Genomic DNA, 20,793 nt, shown 5'->3' with positions numbered 1-20,793 from the left:
GCAGGGACTTAGAAAACGTGCCACTGAAATACACAGGTCCAAGACAGCGACACAGAGGCTGGAAGGGCAGAAGCAAGATTGTTGGGATTATCTGGAGGAGACAAGAGCTTTCAGAAACAATTGCTGGCCTAGATGATCTTCTCACTCTCTTGAGTACCCTCAGGGCATCATTCGCTAGGACCATTCTTCCCACTTCCATCAAAAAGGCCACATTTTCCTCATCACCTTCTTCCCACGAACCCAGGGAAGCCATGGGTGAAGGCTGGGGAACAAGGAACAGCTGGGAGAGCTGGGCAATAGCTGAGACAGTGCTCTGCAATGGCAGGGCAGGAGGGGCAGCCAGGAGGTATTGCTACAATGCCACAGCAACAATTGCATAAACTGAACAGCTGATGGACACAATGCCTGACCCCGTAAAGCTGAAGAAGCAGTTTTTGAAAGCAAAGGGTGTACTGCCTTCTCCTGTGGGCGGCTGTTGTGGCCAGGGGCTCACTCTGCTCCAGGGGGAACACTGCCCCATCAGAGGGACGGTCAGTTTGTGAGGTGCCTGTGACAACAGGAACTGCAGGGACAGCAAAACCACTATCATTCTGTCAATGCACAAGGACCAGCGCCTCTGCTTATGGCTTAAATTTATTTCTGTTAAATTCAGTGAAACTGTTTGTTTCCATTCTTACAGTGGGTTCAGAGCCACCGGGCAATTTCTTCTGCCACCAGCTCCCTGTGAAACCTGAATCCCCCTCAGGGTGTTGGGCAGGATCTCTGCATGAAAGCTGAGGGGAAAAGACAAGCCAGAGGTGGAAGCTGGTGGAAGAGCTGCCAACCACAGCAGCAGGCAGGCAGCACAGCGAGGGCTGGAGGAGTTCAGAGACTCCACCAGGCAATGGTGGGAGGAGAAGGTGTTGCGGGAAGTGATGTGGGCATGTGGCAGTGCAGGATTTGGAGGTGAGGGCTGACCTGGCAGTGGCTGTGAAATAGCTGATGGGCTGGGAAGTGAAAGAAGCGACAGGTACAGCTGGCCAAGCAGAATAACAGAATTACCAAGGCTGGAAAAGGGCTTTAAGATCATCAACTCCAGCCTGTGACCAACACCACCACATTGGCTAGACCATGGCACTAAGTGCCCTTCCTTGGACACACCCAGGGATGGTGCCTCCACCACTTCCCTGGGAACTCCATTCCGATGTCTAATCACCCTCTCCATAGGAGGTACTTCCTAATATCCAACCTAAACCTCCCCTGGAGCAGCTTCAGGCCATGCCCTCTTGTCTTGTTGCTAGTTGCCTGGAAAAAGAGCCCAGCCCCCTCCTGACTACAACCTCCCTTCAGGTAGCTGAAGAGAGTGATAAGGTCCCCCCTGAATCTCCTCTTCTCCAGGCTAAACAACCCCAGCTCCCTCAGCCTGTCCCTGTAAGACTTTCCCTCTAGGCCTTTCACCAACCTTGTTGCTCTCCTCTGGACCTGCTCCAGCACCTCAATATCCTTCTTGAAGTGAGGGGCCCAGAACTGGACACAGTACTGGAGGTGAGGCCTCACCAGTGCAGTGTACAGGGGGAGAATCACATCCCTACTCCTGCTGGCCACACTATTCCTGATACAAGTCAGGATGCCATTGGCCTTCCAGGCCACCTGGGCACACTGCTGGCTCATGTTCAGCTGGTTGTCAACCAGTGCTCCCAGGTCCCTCTCTGCTGGGCTGCTCTCCAGCCACTCTTCCCCCAGCCTGTAGCACTGCCTGGGGTTATTGTGGCCAAAGTGCAGGACCCTGCACTTGGTCCTGTTGAATTTCATGCCCTTGGCCTCGGCCCATCGACCCAGCCTGTCCAGGTCCTCCTGCAGCTGCTTCCCGAACCATCCTGCCACAGACGTTCTGATGGTCCTGGGAGGCAGAGCCAAGGGCTCCAGCGACTTGAGCAGGGCTGGAACAGCGCTCAGTCCAAAGCCAAGCTCGGCACATCCAGCAGAGGACGAAACCATGTTGGAAACCCCGGCACTCCACGCTCCCCACCCCGTGCGGGGCCCCACCCGACCCAGGCCCGTCCCGCTCCCCTCACAGCGAGCGGGCTCCCGCGGGGCCGGACCCCTCCTCGCCTCAGCCCCCCGGGGCTCAGGCAGCCCCCCCGGGCTCGGCCCTGCCCGTCCCGCCCCCGGCGGCGGCGGCGGCTGCGCGGAGCGGGGCGGGGCGGCCCCGGCAGCGCGGCTGGGCCTGCCCCCGGGCCGGGCGGTCCGCGCCCGCGCCGCCATGCTGCCCAACACCGGGTGAGTGTCCGCGGCTGCCCCTGCGCCCCGCCCGCCTCCCGCCTGTGCGGGCACCCCCGCCCCGCCACGGGCCGCCGCTTCCCGACCCCCGGGGCGGCGGCAGCACCGCCGGGGCCGGGGCCGGGGCCGGGGCCGGGGCCGGGGCCGGGGCCGGGGCCGGGGCCGGGGCCGGGGCCGGGGCCGGGGCCGGGGCCGGGGCCGGTACGTGTGTTGGTCACCGGAGGCCGCTGGGGCGAGGCGGGCTTGGGGCGGGGGAGGCGCTGGGCGCTCGGGCACGACAGCGCTTGTCAAAGTCTGGGAATGCTCCCGGGCGCGGGGAGACGAGCGCGCCGGTCACAGGGGCTGTTCCCAGCAGGGGCAGCTCGGCCCGGCGCCCGGGCCGGTGGCTCCGCCGCCCCCCGGAGGCCGGAGGCGAGTTCAGGAGCTGGGGGGAAGGAGGTTTGGCAGAGCCCCTGGAAACCTGCGGGAGGATCGTCACTCGGTGTCCTTGAGCGGGGTGTGTTTCAGTGGAAACAGGGGCTGCAAGGACTTCTGTCGAAACTGGGTAGTGTATTTGTAACTTTACGTGTATTAAACTTTTTTTTCTGTCTTTCATCCCAAGCCAGTGCCTTCTTACGTGGCAATCAGATTTTCTTATAGTATGAGATTTTAAATTAGAGGCATTTTCTGCCTTTCTTCAGAGGCAGCACTACTAACAGCCAGGAAGATAAGTTGATGTTACTTGTTCTTGTATGTTATAAACAGGTTTATTCATTAAATTCCTAATGTATGTGTAAGCAGGTTGTTCCTGGTGAGAAGGGAAGCTATCTTGTTTTTTTCAAGACTGCTGAGATGGCAGGGCACAGGTCAGTTTAATATTTTTTGTCTTGTTACCAGAAGTCAACTGCAGTGGAAGCAATGAAGATACAACCTTCACAATACATGTCATAAGCAATTTTAGACAACTACATGCTTCAAAAGCTTGTGAACTGTTGGACTGCCAAGTGAATTAAATAAATCCTAAGCCTTGCAAGCTTCTCAGGATGCTTAGGAGAGTAAAATGCTCTAAATTCTGGGCAGTTCTTTGGGGGACACTGAATAAACAATTTAAGAGGTTGGTACATCTGGCTTTGTTGGTGCTGTCACGCCAGCTTGCAGAGGTGAGTGAGACATGAGTAAAATTAAGGAAGAAGCAAGAGTGCTTAAAAAAGACACAAAAGGAGTGTGAGAGATACTGTCAAGTCAGCTCAGTGTTTCCTGTTAGTAGTTCTTTGCTTATTTTTGTGGCTGCTGTTTTTGTGGGTTATAGGGACAGAGTTTGAGATTGTGGAGCTAGAATTGAAGGAAGGGAGCTCCAGAGAATTAATGTAGTTAGTGGTGATCTTAAGCCCGGGGAGAAAAAAGGGTAATTATGTAGGCTGGAGGTGCAGTTTTGCTGAGAAAAAGGAAGACTTGAGGGTGATAGCCAGTGTAGGAAGGTTTGGAGGGGAAAACTAGAGAATTAATAGAACACATTTCCTGACATTTCGAAGAGAATAATTTGGGAAAGGAATTGAATCTGCAGCAGGACTCTTCCACATTGGATCATGGGATAATTCAGGTTGGAAGGGGCCTTGAGAAGTCTCCAGTGCAGCCTATTGCTGAAGGCCAGGTCAGTTGGGAGATCAGACAGAGCTGCTCAGACTTTCATCCCTGTGGGTCTTGATAGTCTCCAAGGCTGGGAGCAGCTCAGCCCCCTGCTCTGATGCCTGTCTCTCACCATGCAGACAGTGGTCTGAACCTCTTCAGTTGAACCCTCCTTTCAGTTTGAAAAGGCCTGTTGTCTCCTCTCCTGCGCTGCACCGCAACACGTATGTGTCGCTCCATCTCTTCAGTCACCACACGGGTGTTGGAGGGCTGCTGCTTGGTCCTCCCAGAGTTCTTCAGGCTGAACTGGCCCTCTCACACAAGTGCTGAACCTCCAGCCATCTCTGTCTCCCTTCAGGAAACTTGCTCCCATATGTCAATTCATAACCTTCTGCTGAGGGACCCAAAATTGGTCACAGGATGTAAGTGTGAACTTAGGAGTGCCAGAGGGGCATAATCCGTTCCCTCGGTCTCCAGTTAAGGTACTCTTGTAGCCCAGGGTGCTGCTGGCCTCTCTTGCCAGGGTCACTGCTAGCTCATGCTCAGCTTGCTTTCTGTCAAGTCCACCAAAGCCTTTTCAGGTGAGCTCTCACTGACCACTGGATCTCCAGCCTCTCTTGTTGCAGGGACTCATAACTTGCAGGTGCAGGACTGTGCATCTGTCCTGGTTGGATTTTATGAGGCTCCTGTTAATCTAGTCTGTTGGGGACCCTCAGGTTAGCAGCCCTGCCCTCAAGCTTGTGAACTAGTCAGTGTTCTTCCCCATGGCATTTTGTTACCTCCTTCAAGTTGTTGATGAAGTTAAGCAGGAATGGTCCAGAAGTAGAGGTGGTTACCTGTCTCTGGGCAGAGTATAACTTAATAACCTCTGCCATCTGAGCCTGATCAGCTAACGAGTTTTTTAGTCATCAGGTTGTGCACCCATCCAGACTGTAATATCTTGAATTGGATGAAAAAACTGTGAGGGATGGTGTTGAAAGCCTTGCTTTCACCCACCCCACTGAGCAGAGGTCTTGCTTTTACTACCAGAGTAGCAGCAGAAGGCCCTGTGTCTTTGATATCCTTCACAAGCCTCAGCAGCAGGTGAAGTTTGATTTTCCTTACGACACACTGACATGCCTAGATGATATTTCAAATTCCTCTTTTGTGGCCTGTCCTTGTTCCCACTCCCTGTATGGCATCTTTGAACATGGGAGCTGAGTCACAAGTTCCTTGCTTAGCCATGTCAGTCTCCTCATCTGCTTGTCTTCCTGAATGGACCACTCTAGATCCTGGAAGGGCTTAAAAACCTACCGGCTTTCCTCAGCTTCCTTCTCTTTCAGAGCTGCCTCTCACAGGACCCCTCTTCCCTGACCAAGGTGGAGTCTGCTGAACTCGTCAGCTGGTTGAAGGTGGAAGCCAGATTCTGGCCTTATTTGGCCAAGTTTTACCGTCTGATTAAGTATTGCAGAGAGGAACTTCCCTGACTGCACTTGTGACTTGGCTCTTGGCAGCAATTTTTGTTACTTGCTTTACTCTTCCAGCATTTTTATTCCTGTGCCTCTCTAGGACCCAGTTTTGCAGAGGAAAGCTGGATGAAATGGCACCTTCATTGACACCTGGGACTGCACAAATGCCTGACAGTGCCACTGCAGGGGAAGATCACTTCTCCCTGCCCCATCACAGTTTTCTGCCTTCTGAAAGCGAACACTTAACCTGGAGAGTGCTTTAGAAAGGGATGCTCTCAGATTGGAGGGAGAAAACAGACCTGGAGAAGCAGTAGTAAGTCAGGTCTGGCCCAGATTGAAAGGAAGACCAATGGTGTGTAACACGCGCAGTGCGAATGAAAAGTGAAGTTGCTGTAGCGCATAGTTTATGTACATTCTCTAACTGGGATTAAAAACTTGGACCTCTTGGTATTTTCTGCTGAGTTACAGAAAGCAGCACAAGCTTTATGCAGAGCACTGAAGTGCACATTCCTTTGTGTGGAAAACCTGTGGTTTACAAGGCTATGTTATTGAATGTACTTTAAACTGGAGTTGATATTTTGCTTTTCAAAAATTTGGTGACATAGTTTGTGTAAGACAGACATCCTTCTGACACTCCAAAACTCGTTAGTTTCTCCGGAGTTTTTGAATGGACCCATTTTTGGGGGGACCTGTTGGATTAAATGTAGGTACTGTGAGACAGCTGAGGTTCGTGTAAAACCTTTAATAATTGCCATTTCTGAGAATGAAGTTTGGGGCAGTTGTGTACACCACCCTGCCTTAGTATTGCAGTTCTGGACTTGACCGTTATATCCTGTTGAGATGGCAGTTGTTTGTGTTTAGAGGGCTATAACTACTAAATTAGAGAAAACTGTATAGTTGTCTTGTCTCATCAGAAACTGGGGTTTTGTTTTTACAACTTACTCCTTTTCCGTTGCTGGAGAGCATAGAAACTCTGCTGTAAACAGTGTGTTGGGTCATTTTACAAAAAGGGAGAGGTTTAACTGGATGACCTGTGTCACCTTCCTGCTTTAAAGCGTTGGCAGACTTGGAGAGTGGTCTTGTACTTAGGCATTTCTTTTGTGTTTAGAGGCTGCTGTCTTAGTAAAGCACTAATTACTTTCATCCTTAAAGAGTGCTAAAAATAAATTATTTACAGGTTTGGCTTTGTTCTCTCTCTTCTTTACCCTCCACATCCCCTTCACCTTTAGGAAACTAGCAGGATGCACTCTCTTCATCACGGGGGCAAGCCGAGGCATTGGCAAAGCCATTGCTTTGAAAGCTGCCAGGGATGGTGCAAACATCGTGATAGCTGCCAAGACAGCTGAGCCTCACCCTACCCTGCCAGGGACTATCTACACTGCGGCAGCAGAGAGTAAGTTGGAACTCATCAGGGTGGGCTTCAGGTGCTGGGCTGGGTGTGTGCCCAGGTTTAGTTGTCATACTCCTCTCAGCTCCAGTTCACCTTTAATAAAATAAGCTTTGTGTTTCTCTTGTCTCCCAGGAATGCTGGGAGGTATCAGAATATTATTGTAATTACTGTGTATAGATGTTAATTGAGATGTGTGTCCGTAGCATACATACTGTCAGTATTAAGATGTGGTTTTGGCTTCCCTGTTCTTTACACAACATGGAAAAGGGTTGCAATTTGAGAGTGATTTCAAATGCCATCTCGAAGCATGGGAATGAAGGAGAGATTCTCAGTAGACTCATGCTGTTTATTCCACCTGGGAGCAAATTTTTTTATGTTTATTTTTTTAATTGTGCAGTTGAAGCAGCTGGAGGAAAAGCTTTGCCGTGTGTCGTTAATGTGAGGGAAGAACAACAAATTATTAATGCTGTTGAGAAAGCTGTGAAGACTTTCGGAGGTATGCCAAGGTGTGGGGGGGACATAAGCAGGCAGATTGCTCAAACAAGAAGGGAGAATAACAACCTGCCTTGCTCATGCTTTTTGTCTTTAAATGCTAATGTGAAACGGCTTATTTTAAAACCAGGGATTGATATTTTGGTGAACAATGCAAGCGCCATCTCTTTGACTGGCACTTTGGAAACAGAAACAAAGAAGGTCAATCTTATGATGGATGTCAATGTACGAGGAACCTACCTCACGTAAGTGCTGAGACAGAGAAGCAAAGTTATTGTAACAACATATATGATGTTACCTCACGTGTAACTGGCTTGCTGCCCTGGAATTGAAAAGCAGGTGTTCCACATGTACTCACAGGAAAGTGCTCAGTTATTGGCCAGTGCATTTCACAATTCCTGTGGTCCTTGTTTTGCTCATTTTTTGGAAATAATTTCAGTAGATGGGATCGTCTATAAGATCTCATTGAAAGTTGCTCTGTTTTAAAATGAAATGATTAAATGAATTATTTTGATGGAGTTGTGCTAAAAAAAAAATGCCCTTGGGATTCTTTAACTTCAGTTGTCGCTTGATGTGATCAGGAGCCTTTTGTATTAAAGTTTTATCTAGAATAGTATCTGTCATTCTCCTTTGTGAAGATGAATCTGGTTATCAAATATTGTGATTACATTCCTTGATGTTCTTTTGCTAAGAGGTAGTGGGGAGGATCTTTATGTTGTGGAATATAACTGTTGGCATATTCTTGGTTCCTGTGCTCTAAGAAATTGAGACATCTGTTAGTGAACCTCGCACACTGCCTCTTAAGCAGGTGGTAAATTATTTACTTTACTACTTTATTGATCTTGCAGTCAACAGTGTCCCTTCTTTGGCTGACTGTATGTGTGGGTCCTGTTGAAATGTGTGAATAGTAGGTCAGTGGTGTAGTCTGCTTTGGTGCTGTCCTCACTATGGAGTTTGACTAAAAATTCACCAGCAGAAATCAAGTGCAAGCTTGTACCCTAGTGCTAGAAGTGAAGTCAAATGACTGTTACAATAAAGTAAAAGCTATGATTTACAGATGGTTGAATGAAATACCAACTTTCCCAGTCAGCAGAGAAAAGTTTTCAATTTTGTTTGAAATATTTGTATTATTTCTTTCACATATTTTTTAAGAATAAATACGTATGTGATCAGAAGAGAATAAATTTATGACTAAATGGTGCTCTGCACTGTTCATTTTGCTTGTTGCCTCATGGTGGTTTTTTGCCCCTACCAGAACTATTACGTGGAGGTAGTGGCTTCTGAGCATCTGGAAAATCAGCTGTAGTAGATGATGCTGCACTGTTTGAAGAATGTGGTCTTATTAGCAGGAATGAATGCTAGACCTGAGATAAGTGTGCTAGGACAGATATTTTTTTGGTTGTTCTTTATGTCAGTTAAATAACTGATAGAAGGGCAGAGTCTTAGCTTAGCGCTGGATTTCCATGAAAATGCAAATACTGGTCTACTAGTATGTTTTTTCCTGTAATTATAGGTGTTCCATATAATAAGTAACTGTTTTGTCTGAATCGGTTTATAAGGTCTAAAACATGCCTTCCCCACTTGAAGAAGAGTAGGAACCCCCATATCCTGAACCTCAGCCCACCTATGAACCTGAATCCCATGTGGTTCAAAAATCATTGTGGTGAGTGCCTTTCTTGTTATTTTTTTCGGGAGCCACGTACATGCTTACTTAAATGTGCAGGGTGTGCCAGCCCAGAATGCTAGATCCTGTATCTTTAGCACTGTGTGTAGATTGGCAGTAATGGTTCTCCAGTGTGTTTTGTGCCTGACCTAAAAGGAATGGTTTCTTCTTGCCTTTATAATTACATCTCTGTTGATAGAGTGTGGGATTTTATCTTTTTTTGTGCTTATTGTCTTAGCCTATACCATTTCTAAGTATGGGATGTCCATGTGTGTCTTGGGAATGGCAGAAGAATTTAAAGGAGAAGTTGCTGTCAATGCACTATGGCCTAAAACAGGTGATTTTTAGTATTTTTCTTTAATGGTACTAACTAATGACTTTCTGTATTTTGTCTTCTATAGCTTGTTTTATTTGGCTTTGAGTGTACTTTGGTCTTTTTCTGAAATTGATTCAGGAGACCAGGCAGTTCTTTTGTGTTACTGGTGTGCTGGTTTTCATTTGTAGTTCTCACTGTGTAGTATCTGACTTGTCTGTGTTCTTTCTCACACACCCAGATCACATGTTCAGATGTCTGTGTATGTAGCATTGTTTAAGATTTCTGGCTAGTTAAATTGCCAGAGCATAAGTGGAACTGACAACATGCATACCTCTGTAAATGCAGATATAATTTAAAAACCCCTATTCCTAGAAGTTTTGGCACAGTGGGCCAGCAAATGGTTGTTCACATAACCATCTGCCTGCAAATCACAGGAAAGTAAAGAGCTCAGTGGAAAAAAAACAGCTCCATGCTCTCAGGTTGTGTTAACTTCAGCTTCCCCAGGTCAGTGGGGATCAGGGCTGCCATTCAAGGTCTAGTCAGCTGTGTGCTGAAGAGGCCTGTCTGTCACCCCAAGTACATCTGTGTGCATTAACATTATACTGGTGTTACGATCAGTAAAGAGAAAGGGTCATCCTGCCCTTTTGAGGTGTGAGCCCAGCTGTTGTGTTAGGAGACATTACAGCTGCAGAGTTTATTCCCTTAACTAGTTAGAGGAGGAAGAGAGGGAGGGAGGAGGGAGAGGAAATAACGGTAGGAACCAAGATACTCTTCAAGGGCAAGTGCTTCAGTGTAAGAAGTGTTTGTACCCAGACACTTTTCAGCTTTTTCCTCTTAGGAGTTGCAGGCCCCTTTTAACTTGTAGTATGAAAGATCTCTGATTTCTTCCTCTAAAGTAAGAAATACTGGCAAAACATAATTACTTTGGACAAAATAATATGAGCTTCTTTGCTTAAATACTCTAGGTGATACTGAGTTGAATACTTGGGTTAGTATGTCTGACAGATGTGGTCCTTCTTCATGGGGCTGGATGCTTGCATCCTAGATTCTCCTGGTAAATGGATGCTTCATAATTCTGCTTACATTAGGAGTTTTATCCTTAGAGATTTTGGTAAGGGATTGACTTCTTGCATGATAATTACATGTCTTGATAATTACATCATCACAAAACGTGGTGATGTCCAGTGGTAGGACAAGGGGCAATGGGTGCAAACTGGAACATAGGAAGTTCCACATAAACATCAGAAAAAACTTCTTTACTGTGAAAGTGACAGAGCACTGGAACAGGCTGCCCAGAGAGGTTGTGGAGTCTCCTTCCCTGGAGAGATTCAGAACCAGCCTAGACAAGTTCCTGTGTGATGTGCTCTAGGTGACCCTAGAGCAGGGGGAGTTGGGCTAGATGATCTTTTGAGGTCCCTTCCAACCCCTAAGATTCTGTGTGATTCTGTGACTGTCTATTTTGAGGAGGATAAGCTCTTCATCTTTGGTACACTGAAGGCAACTTTATGTGCTGTTGCAACTGCAAGGCAACTGCAATCCGGGGTCTGGATTGCCTTCCTAGCAGTGGGGTGAAACCTCGCCCTTCAGGTTTTGCATCTCTGTTGTTTGGGTTTTTTTATTTCTGAAGGAGTTAGAAGAAACATGCACCTGTTTCCACATACTTGCTTCTTGAGTGCTCCAGGGGAACCTCAGAGAAGTTTCAATGAACATTTTGAAAGATCTGTCATCTTGAATAGAGCTTTGAAACTTGGTTCCTAAAACTCCCAAGACTTCATGCCATCCTGTGCGGCTTGTCCCTAAAATGCCGTTGCTGCATGGGGATTGTAACTCCTCAGAATCATATATGCAGGAGCAATTTTCTTTTCCATTAGCAGAGGTGATCTTTTATGTACCATTTTTTTTAAATTTTTTTGGTCACTGGCTGATTAAGCAATGTAAATTGTATATGAGAGCTAGCCACAGTGAAGGAATTAACTCACATTTCTCACTCAGACAGAGACATGCTGTCAAGCTGCAGAAAACATTACTAATTTGACTTCTTTTCTCATGCAAAAGGTGTTACAAGATTACCTGTGTCTTGTAAACACACGTATTTGCATGCTGCATAGGCACATTACATGCACCTTCCACAGCTTTTTGATTCTTTGGCACCTTCTCTCTATGATTATGGATACACTGGAGAAAACATCCAATATTAGTGTGGAAGAGTCGATGGTTTTCTGGGTCCCAACGTACTGTTGAAAGCTAAAGATTTCTTCTGAAGAGACCAGCTGGTTATAAGAGGTCATTATTTTGCAATGTAGGTACTTTTCCCCACCCGTCTGAATAATTTGGCCTCCTCTTTGCATGGTAAGAGAAAACAGAACCTGGGAGAATTTGGCTGCCCGCTCAGGATGAGAAATTTTTCAGACTAATGGCTAACTTTGCAGGCCATTACATACACTTGATTACATTAGGTGTTATATTGCATAGTTGAATACATTATTTATTTCCGGTGTTTGCATATGTTGTTGCATTCCAAATGTCAGTAATAGTACCAGTGTCCCAAGTGTGGTCTGATGTTAACAGATGTCTGTAATGGGATTTATTGCATATCTATAAAATCTGATGTTTTTACTGGAGGGGCAACCTAAACCAAAGAAAGTAGTATCTTTCTCTCATGCATCAGAGTTGCCACCGTGTTCTTAGCAACATATTTGTACCTGCTAAAACAGGCGAGGGAATAATGCTGAAGAAGCTGGGACTTAGTACAGAGTGCAGCTGCTAACTCTTCCTGTCAGGAGCCTGCAGAACATGAGGCCTTGAAGTGCAAGAAGATTCAGTTTACAAGCTACAACAGAACACTTTAATAAATTATGCTTTTAATAAAGATGTATCTCTGTGAGATGCTGGAAGGTAATTTAAAAAGTAATTAAGCATTCTGTAAAATCAAAGGTATGCAGACAGAGCTTTGTGTTTGCTGAATCCAGTCTTGCTCATTCAGCATAAGTTAAAACTAAGTTCAGCCTAAGTTCAGTTAAAAACATTAGGAGGACAAAAGTGATTGAAAATCAGGTTTATCCTTCTGCTTCCAGGATCTGCCAGCCCCAGCTGTAGCAGAGGATTTGTGAATCTGTCCCAAAAGTCAGAGGCTATGTCTTGAACAGCAGCTGGGAGAAAGTAATGAAGCAGAACTGTGTGAGGGGAAAACAATAGCGTGGCAAATGCTAAAAGCTACAACGAAGCTGACTCTCTATGAAACAGCATGAGAAAAAAATGAAATGGATACCTCAACCTGAAAGAGCAAACTGCAGGCTTAGGCAGGAACATGCCACTGTATAGTAGCTCCCTCGGGGGAAGCATAAAGAAGAGTAATGGAATGGTGCAGAAGTTAGTAGAACTGATTCATAAAACAGTCAGCAGTTTAGGAAATCTATATTTTATTCTTGGGCCTAACACAGCCTTTCTGTAGAATACTAAGCAAGTTATTTGGTATCTCATGGAAATTATTACAAGACTAAAATTAAGCATCAAGATCTTCAGTGTGATAATCGCCAAAGGACATACCTCTTGATGACTGATGTGTCATACATTCACTGGAAAAATAGTTGTACTGTTAGTTTTTCATGTCCAGAATAACCTTGAGGAAATCTGTGGGTAGGGGGCCACTGATAAAGGGAAAGAGAGATGTGAATGTAATAAAAAGTTTTGCTCATTATTCCACTTCTTGGTGCCTTTAGTAGTTTTCTGGTTTTTGCTGGTGCTTGTAGAAAATTATTTGTTGGTTGGCATTATTTCACAGCTTTGTCTTCCTACAGTTTTCTTTTGCGTGAAAGGAAAAAGGTTTTACTTGTCAGAGAAATGGGCATTTCATGTTGTCAGTGTTAAAACTTTGTTTTCTTACCCTCTGAACTTTGTAGCCATACATACAGCTGCTATGGATATGCTGGGAGGAGCTGGGATAGAAAAACAATGCAGGAAAACAGACATCATTGCAGATGCTGCATATTGCATTTTAACAAAACCAAAAAGTTTCACTGGAAACTTCATTATTGATGAAGTTCTGCTGAGAGAAGAAGGAGTAAAGGATTTTGATGTCTATGCAATTGCACCAGGTAAGATAGATCTTTAAGATGACAATTAAGTTCAGGAAGGCTGTATGGAGAATATTGATATGGTTTTGGTTTTGATATGGGGCTCTTTAAATAAGACAGTAAAAAGTTGCTTTGCATCAGCTGTCAGAACATGCCTTCCTGGAAATACGTACAAGTCCATTGAGATTCTAATTATCAAGTGCTTATAAGAAAATTAAAAACCCCACCAAACTTTAATGAAAAGAAAATATACATGCATTGTAGATGTACATAAGACTATTTACCAGCTAGTGAGATTTTTTTTTCCCCTTTAAATGTTTTTCATGGCAACTTTAAGAGACTCCTACATCAGCTTTTAAATGGACTAAACTCTAAGCGTTATTTCGTGCTATGTCTTTCCTTCAAATTGTAGTTTAAATACTTATAAACTTTACTGTAGTTTCATAAAAAATGGATTCCTGTTTGTGCTGTCTGACTTTACTTGGACATACTATTACATTTTTCCTCCCTTTTAGGTCACCCTCTGATGCCTGACTTCTTCTTGGATGCTGAAACTGGCAAGACAGCCACAAGTCAGGGAAGACATGGTAGGGAAAGCACTGCATATAGAAGTTGATCTTGTCTGACAATAATGAATGCCCTCTCTATTTCAAGTTCTTTTTTCCTTTTCCTGTAGAGCTATGTGGCAAAAAACTGTTTATCATTTGGAGGGTATGATTTATGGAAATGACTCTGTACTTAAAGATAGGGAAAGAATGTTACGTCCTGCAGGACATTCTTGGTATAAAATCAGTGCCTTACTTTGAAGAATCCTTTTTTAACCGTCAGAATTCTGGTAGTATGAAGGTCACAGGTAAATATTGCTGGAAAAAGAAACTAAATAGCAAACAGGACATTTGCAGGAGTGTCTTGTGTGACTTGACATATGCAAAGAACACAATGTAGAGCCTCCATTGCTTCTTAACTAATATTGCACAATTTACACAATGTAAACATTTCTTAGATGATGTGGAGAAGTCTTTTTTACAAAAGCATCAGTTTTGGTATTTCAGAAGTGCAGTGTGACAAGCAGGAGGGCAAGGAAGAATGCTGAGCAGGTTTCACAGGAGTGCCAGAAGAGAGTAAAGAGAAGGGCAGAGGAGGCAAAGTTTGAACAGTCCCTTTCCCTTGCCAGTGCTTTCTGGGAAGTTGCACAAGGACTGTTCTGCCAGGTCTTAGTTCCCTGAGCCTCACAATGCAGGTGATTTAGCAGGGACTCACAGAACAGTTCTAGCTGGTTTTTGATACTTAAGAAACCTGAGAAGGTTTTGACAACATTTTCAGAGGCTGTTCAACTTGATCAGCCCTGTACACTGTAAATGTGTTACTGTTCAATGTATATGGTCACTGTGGTACAGTAAAATGCTGATTGAAGCAGTGAATTGATTTACAGCTTAGAAGACTGTGCAGAAGCTTTAATTAATACATCCATGTTCTTTGCAAGGTGGAGAAGACTGAAATATTTTGAGGTGAACCTGATGTTTACTAAAGACATTGAATTGTGTTCTGTGAGTGCTGTCAAGGGTGTGTGGATTGCATTAGAAACCAATGTGCTGTGCAAGCATCTGTAATGAACTGTGAACAGTCAGAATTTGCTGCATTTTGATTTTCACTTTTCTTTTGACATGTTAGGAAGTGAAATATATTGCAGAATTGTCTTTAGTGCTCTACACCTGTTCAGATTCCCAGGTGCTGAAAGCATCCTTTATCAGAGTTAATAGTGGAGTGGGAAAATACTAGTTTTCCCTACTGTGAAGCTGAAATCTTTTCAAAGGGAGGTCTTGATAGATGTTTCTACGTGCTGCTTTAAAGAGCTTTATGTTTGAAAGAGAACAATAATCTTTGTCTTGTAGGTGCTTCCCAAGCATCCGAAGAGAAGTTAATGCATGAAGGAGCAGCCGGAGCCAAGGTTCACACAGAATCTGCCTCAGCCAAGCCACTGAGTCCTGTTGCAGAAACATTCAGAGTTATTCAGGGGGCACTGAGTGAGGAGTACGTGAGAACTACTCAGGGAGTCTTTCAGTTTGACTTATCTGGTAAGGCCATGGCTTGGAAAGCCTTCATGCACTCACTCATCCTCCTAGCATGAGGCACTGGGTGTTTTCAAAGAAACACCTTCTCCAGCTGATCCCAAACACACCCCCTTTCGTTCTGTTCTGTGTGGTGATGCACAGAAGCTGCTGTCCCTCCTGGTGTTTGCTGGCAGCTTTACCCCAGCACTGGCCTTACCACACAGGGTCAGTGTAACAGGAGACAGGCTGCAGGCAACGTGGTGGTAAATGCATCAGCTGCCACCACAATGTCAGCACAGTGCTGCCTTTGGACTCTTTTGCCTTTGCATGTGGCCCTGTGGGATGTCTGCCCAAGGCTGCCTTCAGCTGCAGGGAGAGCATGGGGCAAGTGGCACCTTCTTGCAAAGTCCTGCCACATTGGTAGTGTCGTGTAACTGCTCCAGATGGGCACAGCTATGGCTGTCTGGCGGGGAGGAGTAGGGAGGGCTTGGCACTCGTTGCTGCCTGGTCACCTCTTTACACTCTCTGTTCAGGTGATGATGGAGGCACTTGGTACATCGACCTGAAAACCAAGGGTGGGAGTGCAGGTTCTGGAAAGCCTCCAGTGACGGCGGATGTAGTTATGAGCATGTCAAGTGCCGACTTCATAAAAATGTTCACAGGTGAGTGGAAAAGGCAATTGCCAGGGTGGGTGCAGGTCTTGGTGCCCAGAAACCTTCCACTGATGGGCCAATAGACACTTCATCACTGTGTGATCCTGGGAGGGATAAGGTTTTTGCTTCTTGTGTCTCAAGGGAAAGCATAGGCTAGAGCTCTGTAGGTTTCTCTAAACTCTTATGTGAAGAGAAAGAGCAAAAAAGCTGCTTGTATTAAGTGGTTATGGACGTTTTAGCAGAGAGTGTAGCTTCAGAAATATTCTAGTCAATCTGTTGGACTTCAATTCTGCACATCTCTAATCCATGTTTCATCATATTTGAGAGGTCATGGCAGTCTGGTGAAGTTCCTTCTGATTGAAGAGAAGGGAGCCTAGGCCCTATTTTTGAAAAGGGGAAAAAGGAAGACCCAGGGAACTACAGGCCAGTCAGTCCCACCTCTGTGCCTGGCAAGGTCATGGAGCAGATCCTCCTGGAAAGTCCGCTAAGGCACATGGAAAATAAAGAGGTGACTGGTGACAGCCAACGTGGCTCCACTAAGGGCAAATCATGACTGACCAATCTGGTGGCCTTCTACAACAAGGCTACAGAGATGGTGGATGGTGGCAGAGCAACTGACATATCTACCTGGATTTGTGCAAGGCATGTGACACTGTCCTGCCTGACATCCTGGTCTCCAAACTGACAAGGCATGGATTTGACAGATGGACCACTCGGTAGATAAGGAACTGGCTGGATGGCTGTACCTAGAGAGTTGTGGTCAATGGCTCAATGTCCAAGTGGAGGCAGGTGATGAGTGGTGTCCCTCAGGGGTCAGCATTGGGACCAGTGCCATTCAACATCTTTGTTGGAGACATGGACAGTGGGATTGAGTGTATCCTCAGCAGGTTTGCTGATGATACCAAGCTGTGTCGTGTGGTTGACACTCTAGAGCGAAGGGATGTCATCCGGAGGGACCTTGACAGGCTGGAGAGGTGGGCCAGTGCCAACCTCATGAAGTTCAACAAGGCCAAGTGCAGGGTCCTGCACCTGAGTCAGCACAACCCCAGGCACAAATACAGGCTGGGGGGAGAATGGCTGGAGAGCAGCCCTGAGGAGAAGGACTTGGGGGTGGTAGTAGATGAGAAGCTCAACATGAGCCACCAGTGTGTGCTGGAGCCCAGAGAGCCAATTGTGTCCTGTGCTGCACCAAAAGAAGTGTGGCCAGCAGGGCCAGGGAGGGGATTCTGCCCCTCTGCTCTGGTCAGATCCCACCTGAAGTACTGTGTACAGTTCTGGTGCCCTCAGCACAAGAAAGATACAGACCTGTTGGAGAGGGTCCAGAGAAGGGCCACCAAGATGATCAAAGGCCTGGAGCACCTCTGCTATGCAGACAGGCTGAGAGAGTTGGGGCTGTTCAGCCTAGAGAAGAGAAGGCTCCAGGGAGACCTTATAGCACCTTCCAGTACTTGAAATGGGCTGCAGGAAAGCTGGGGTGGGGCTTTTCATCAGAGAAGATAGTGATAGGACAAGGGGTAATGGTTTTAAACTGAGAGAGGGGAGATTTAGGTTAGATATTAGGAAGAAATTCTTCACTATAAGGGTGGTGAGGAACTGGAATGGGTTGCCCAGGGAGGTTGTTGATGCCCCATCCCTGGAGGTTTTTAAGGCCACATTGGATGAGGTTTTGTGCAGTTTGGTCTAGTGGTGGGGTTCCCTGCTCATGGAAGGGGGGTTGGAACTTGATAATCTTTAAGGTCCCTTCCAGCCTTAGTGATTCTATGATTCTAAGTGTGCACAGCAGAATTTGGTAGCAGTACAGCTGCTAGATCTCACTGTAGTGGCATTAAGTTTTCCTGTGCATAGGCTCTCTCCAGTTAATTTGAATTTTCTGATGGTTCTCTTTCTTCTTTTTAGGTAAACTAAAGCCAACCCTGGCCTTCATGTCAGGAAAATTGAGGATTAAAGGTAACATGGCGCTAGCAATAAAGCTTGAGAAGATGCTGACGCAGCTTAACTCTAAGCTGTGAGGGGAAACCCTTACTAGCAGAACAGTGGCCTTTCATATATAACTTCAATAATGTTTTAGAATGGTAGTCCTCTTTTTTCTCTACTGCTATATAGGAAGTATATGTGAGATTTTGAGAGAATAAATAACTGATTAAGACAAGAACCTATTTGTGATAAAACTAATTCTTTCTTGATAGTACACGTACCAGGTTTCAGGTGTTTTCTTTACTTCTGCTGAGCTCTGGATCAATGCAGGATGCCTGAAGTGAGTTTTTTCACACATGGTTACTTACCAATACCCTTCAAAAAAGGTGGGAGAGCAAATATCACCCTGCAGGTCTCTGTCTGATAGAAGTGCCATGCAGAGATTCCAGACTGTCTCAGAAGCAGAAGCAATATGGTCGATTTAGCAGCACCCCAGTAAATTAACATCTTATTAATCTTTCTCTGTTTTCCTGAGTTTATTATCTGTACTCGTTCTCATACCTCTGTCTTGCACTGAATTGGGCTGCACAGACATACTGATAGGCAACTTTTCTTTCTGTGCAGAGGTACACACGTGCATACAGAAGTGCCCTCACACACTCTGTGCCCTGTGCCACAGACAAGGTGCTGCCTTTCGCAGCACCTTCATGTAGCATTAGCAGGATTAACCTACATCACTGCAGCCAGCCCCTTCCTTTCCTTTGGCTGGTAAAGGCTGAACCTCACTAGTGAAAGCATGTGTGCCCCACTCTGTCAGTGGACAAGTGCTCACGTGGACTTCAGCTTTGGGTGACAGTACCTGCAAAGCCAGTTGGACTGATCTATTAAAATATTTATTCACTGTCCTCCAAACAACTTGCCAGAATTTAGATAATTTTATTCTCCTAGACAAGCTGAGGCATTTGCAAGACTTAGGATTTATTTCTTAATTCACTCGGTAATCCAACAGTTTCCAAGTTTTGGAAGCATGTGCTTGTCTAAAGTTGCTTATGACATGTATCATGAAGGTTGCCTCTTCATTGCTTCCATTGCAGTTAAACTCAGGCCATAAAACAGAAAATGTCAGTTTCACCTCTGTGTCCTGTGGTCTCAGGGATCTTGGAAAAAAATGGTCTCCTTTCTCACCAGGCACAAGAGACTGGGGACATGGAGGAAGGGAGGGGGTGGCTCTTCCTGTGTTGAGCAGCATGGCAAAGACTGCCCCAGTGGGCATCAGCCCTGGTGGGCTCTATGACAGTCCCCAGCACCATCCTGGGCTGTGCTCAGCAGTTGGCTGAGCCCCACCACAGCTGCTGGCCTGGGCGTCCTGCAACACCTGCCTGCCCCTGGGCTCAGGGGTCCCTGCCCAAAGGTCCCAGTCTCCATTGGGCAGGGTCTGCGTCCCAGCCCCGTGCTGGTCTGGGGGTTGGTAACCGTGCTCTCCCTAACCTGCTGCCCCCAGAGCAGCCTCAGCCTGCAGAGCCCTGCCCACTGAAGGGAGGGCAGAACTATTTGCATGCACCGGGACATGGAAGCAAAGGCTACGTGTGGAATAGGAGGGAAAGAAGATCCAGCACTGGAAGCCAGAGCCCTCTGGAGGAGACCAAAAGTCTGAACTGGTGTTGCAATAATGTAGGCATGCTGGGGCTGCTGCAATAAAACGGTGTGTGCTCTGCCTCTCTGCAAAGCAGAACCTGCTACAGAAAAAGAAAGAAATATGCAAAAAGTACCTCTGGGCTGCTTTGGGTGTTAGATCTGGAGAAAGCAGCTGCCAGCTCTTGCTTTTCTGCCTAGATTTGAGGTAGATTCTACTGAATGGAGAGTGCTAGAGACAGGATCTTTGGTAGGCTTTCCTCTGCAATCTGAAGGGACCATGGTATCAGATCCCAGGGCTAAGAAGTGTTTTGTATCGGTACTTGGGGACTGATGCAGACACTGCTGCTCTCCCACCAGCTTGGACAACACCCAGAGAAGGGCTGAGCCGTGATGCTGCAGGTCCCACAGGGCCCTGAGGCAAGGAGGGGCTGGGCCGGCCCCCCGGGCGCTGCGGCCCCATGAACTCTGTTTCAGTCCTGCTCAAATTACTGGAGCCTTTGGCTCTCTCTCACCTTCTTCCTCCCAGGTCCATCAGAATGTCTGTGGCAGGATTGTCAAGGTCTTCTGCTCGGCCAACTATACCTGTTCCCTCTTTCACCTCCTCCCCAGCCCATCAACTATTTCACAGCCACTGCCAGGTCAGCCCTCACCTCCAAATCCTGCGCTGCCACATGCCCACATCACTTCCCACAACAGCTTCTCCTCCCACTGTTGCCTGGTGGACGCTCTGACCTCCTCCAGCCCCCTCTGTGCTGCCTGCCTGCTGCTGTGGTTGGCAGCTCTTCCACCTCCGGCTCGTGTTTCCTACATCACCCATCATGGGGCACTGAGTGAGAAGTACATGAGAACTACTCAGGGAGTCTTTCAGTTTGACTTCTCTGGTAAGGCCACAGCTTGGAAAGCCTTCACACACTCACTCATCCTCCTAGCATGAGGTGCTGGTTGTTTTGAAACAAACACCTTCTCCAGCCGATCCCAAACACCCCCCCTTCGTTCTGTTCTGTGTGGTGTTCTGTTCTCTGCTCTGTCAGCAAAGTGCTGCCTTTGGGCTCTTCTTCCCATGTCCCCTGTGAACAGGAAAAGTAAAAAAGCTTATACTGATCTTATTAATTTGATACAAAAATTTTAGCAGCAGGTGTAGCTTCAGAAAGAATCCAGTCGATCTGTTGGACTTCTGCTCTGCACATCTCTAACCTGTGTTTCTGAAATGTGTGCTTCTTTTACAGCAGAACTGGGTAGGAAAGTAACCTGGTTTGTTTCTTTTCCTCTGAGAGATCAGAGTTATATGGTCTTG

The 20,793-nt window shown here is 46.4% G+C and overlaps 1 protein-coding gene across 2 annotated transcripts; it reads left to right on the top strand.

The window, feature by feature from the left end:
* Window positions 1-2,156: 2,156 nt before the first annotated feature.
* HSDL2 (hydroxysteroid dehydrogenase like 2) lies at window positions 2,157-18,102 on the top strand. 2 transcript variants are annotated; one of them, XM_051642890.1, is made up of 11 exons: window positions 2,157-2,259; window positions 6,542-6,705; window positions 7,100-7,198; window positions 7,325-7,439; window positions 8,754-8,857; window positions 9,096-9,194; window positions 13,073-13,267; window positions 13,762-13,833; window positions 15,139-15,321; window positions 15,831-15,959; window positions 17,847-18,102. In XM_051642890.1, the coding sequence occupies exons 1-11, from the start codon at window positions 2,243-2,245 to the stop codon at window positions 17,957-17,959; spliced, it is 1,290 nt and encodes a 429-aa protein (XP_051498850.1). In that variant the 5' UTR covers window positions 2,157-2,242; the 3' UTR covers window positions 17,960-18,102. The 2 variants fall into 2 exon arrangements, with proteins under 2 accessions (XP_051498850.1, XP_051498852.1); XM_051642892.1 differs by lacking the exon at window positions 9,096-9,194.
* The last annotated feature ends 2,691 nt before the right edge of the window (window positions 18,103-20,793 follow it).

Source organism: Apus apus, chromosome Z, assembly GCF_020740795.1.
Source record: "Apus apus isolate bApuApu2 chromosome Z, bApuApu2.pri.cur, whole genome shotgun sequence".
Taxonomy (NCBI): Eukaryota; Metazoa; Chordata; class Aves; order Apodiformes; family Apodidae; genus Apus; species Apus apus.
Note: the sequence above shows the minus strand (reverse complement) of the source record. Positions and strands in the feature narration are given on the sequence as shown.

Coding starts and splice junctions, on each gene's coding strand:
- HSDL2 (XM_051642890.1), top strand. Junction 8,858..9,095: donor GTGGTTCAAAAATCATTGTG/GTGAGTGCCTTT, acceptor TTATTGTCTTAG/CCTATACCATTTCTAAGTAT. Junction 13,268..13,761: donor TGTCTATGCAATTGCACCAG/GTAAGATAGATC, acceptor CCTCCCTTTTAG/GTCACCCTCTGATGCCTGAC.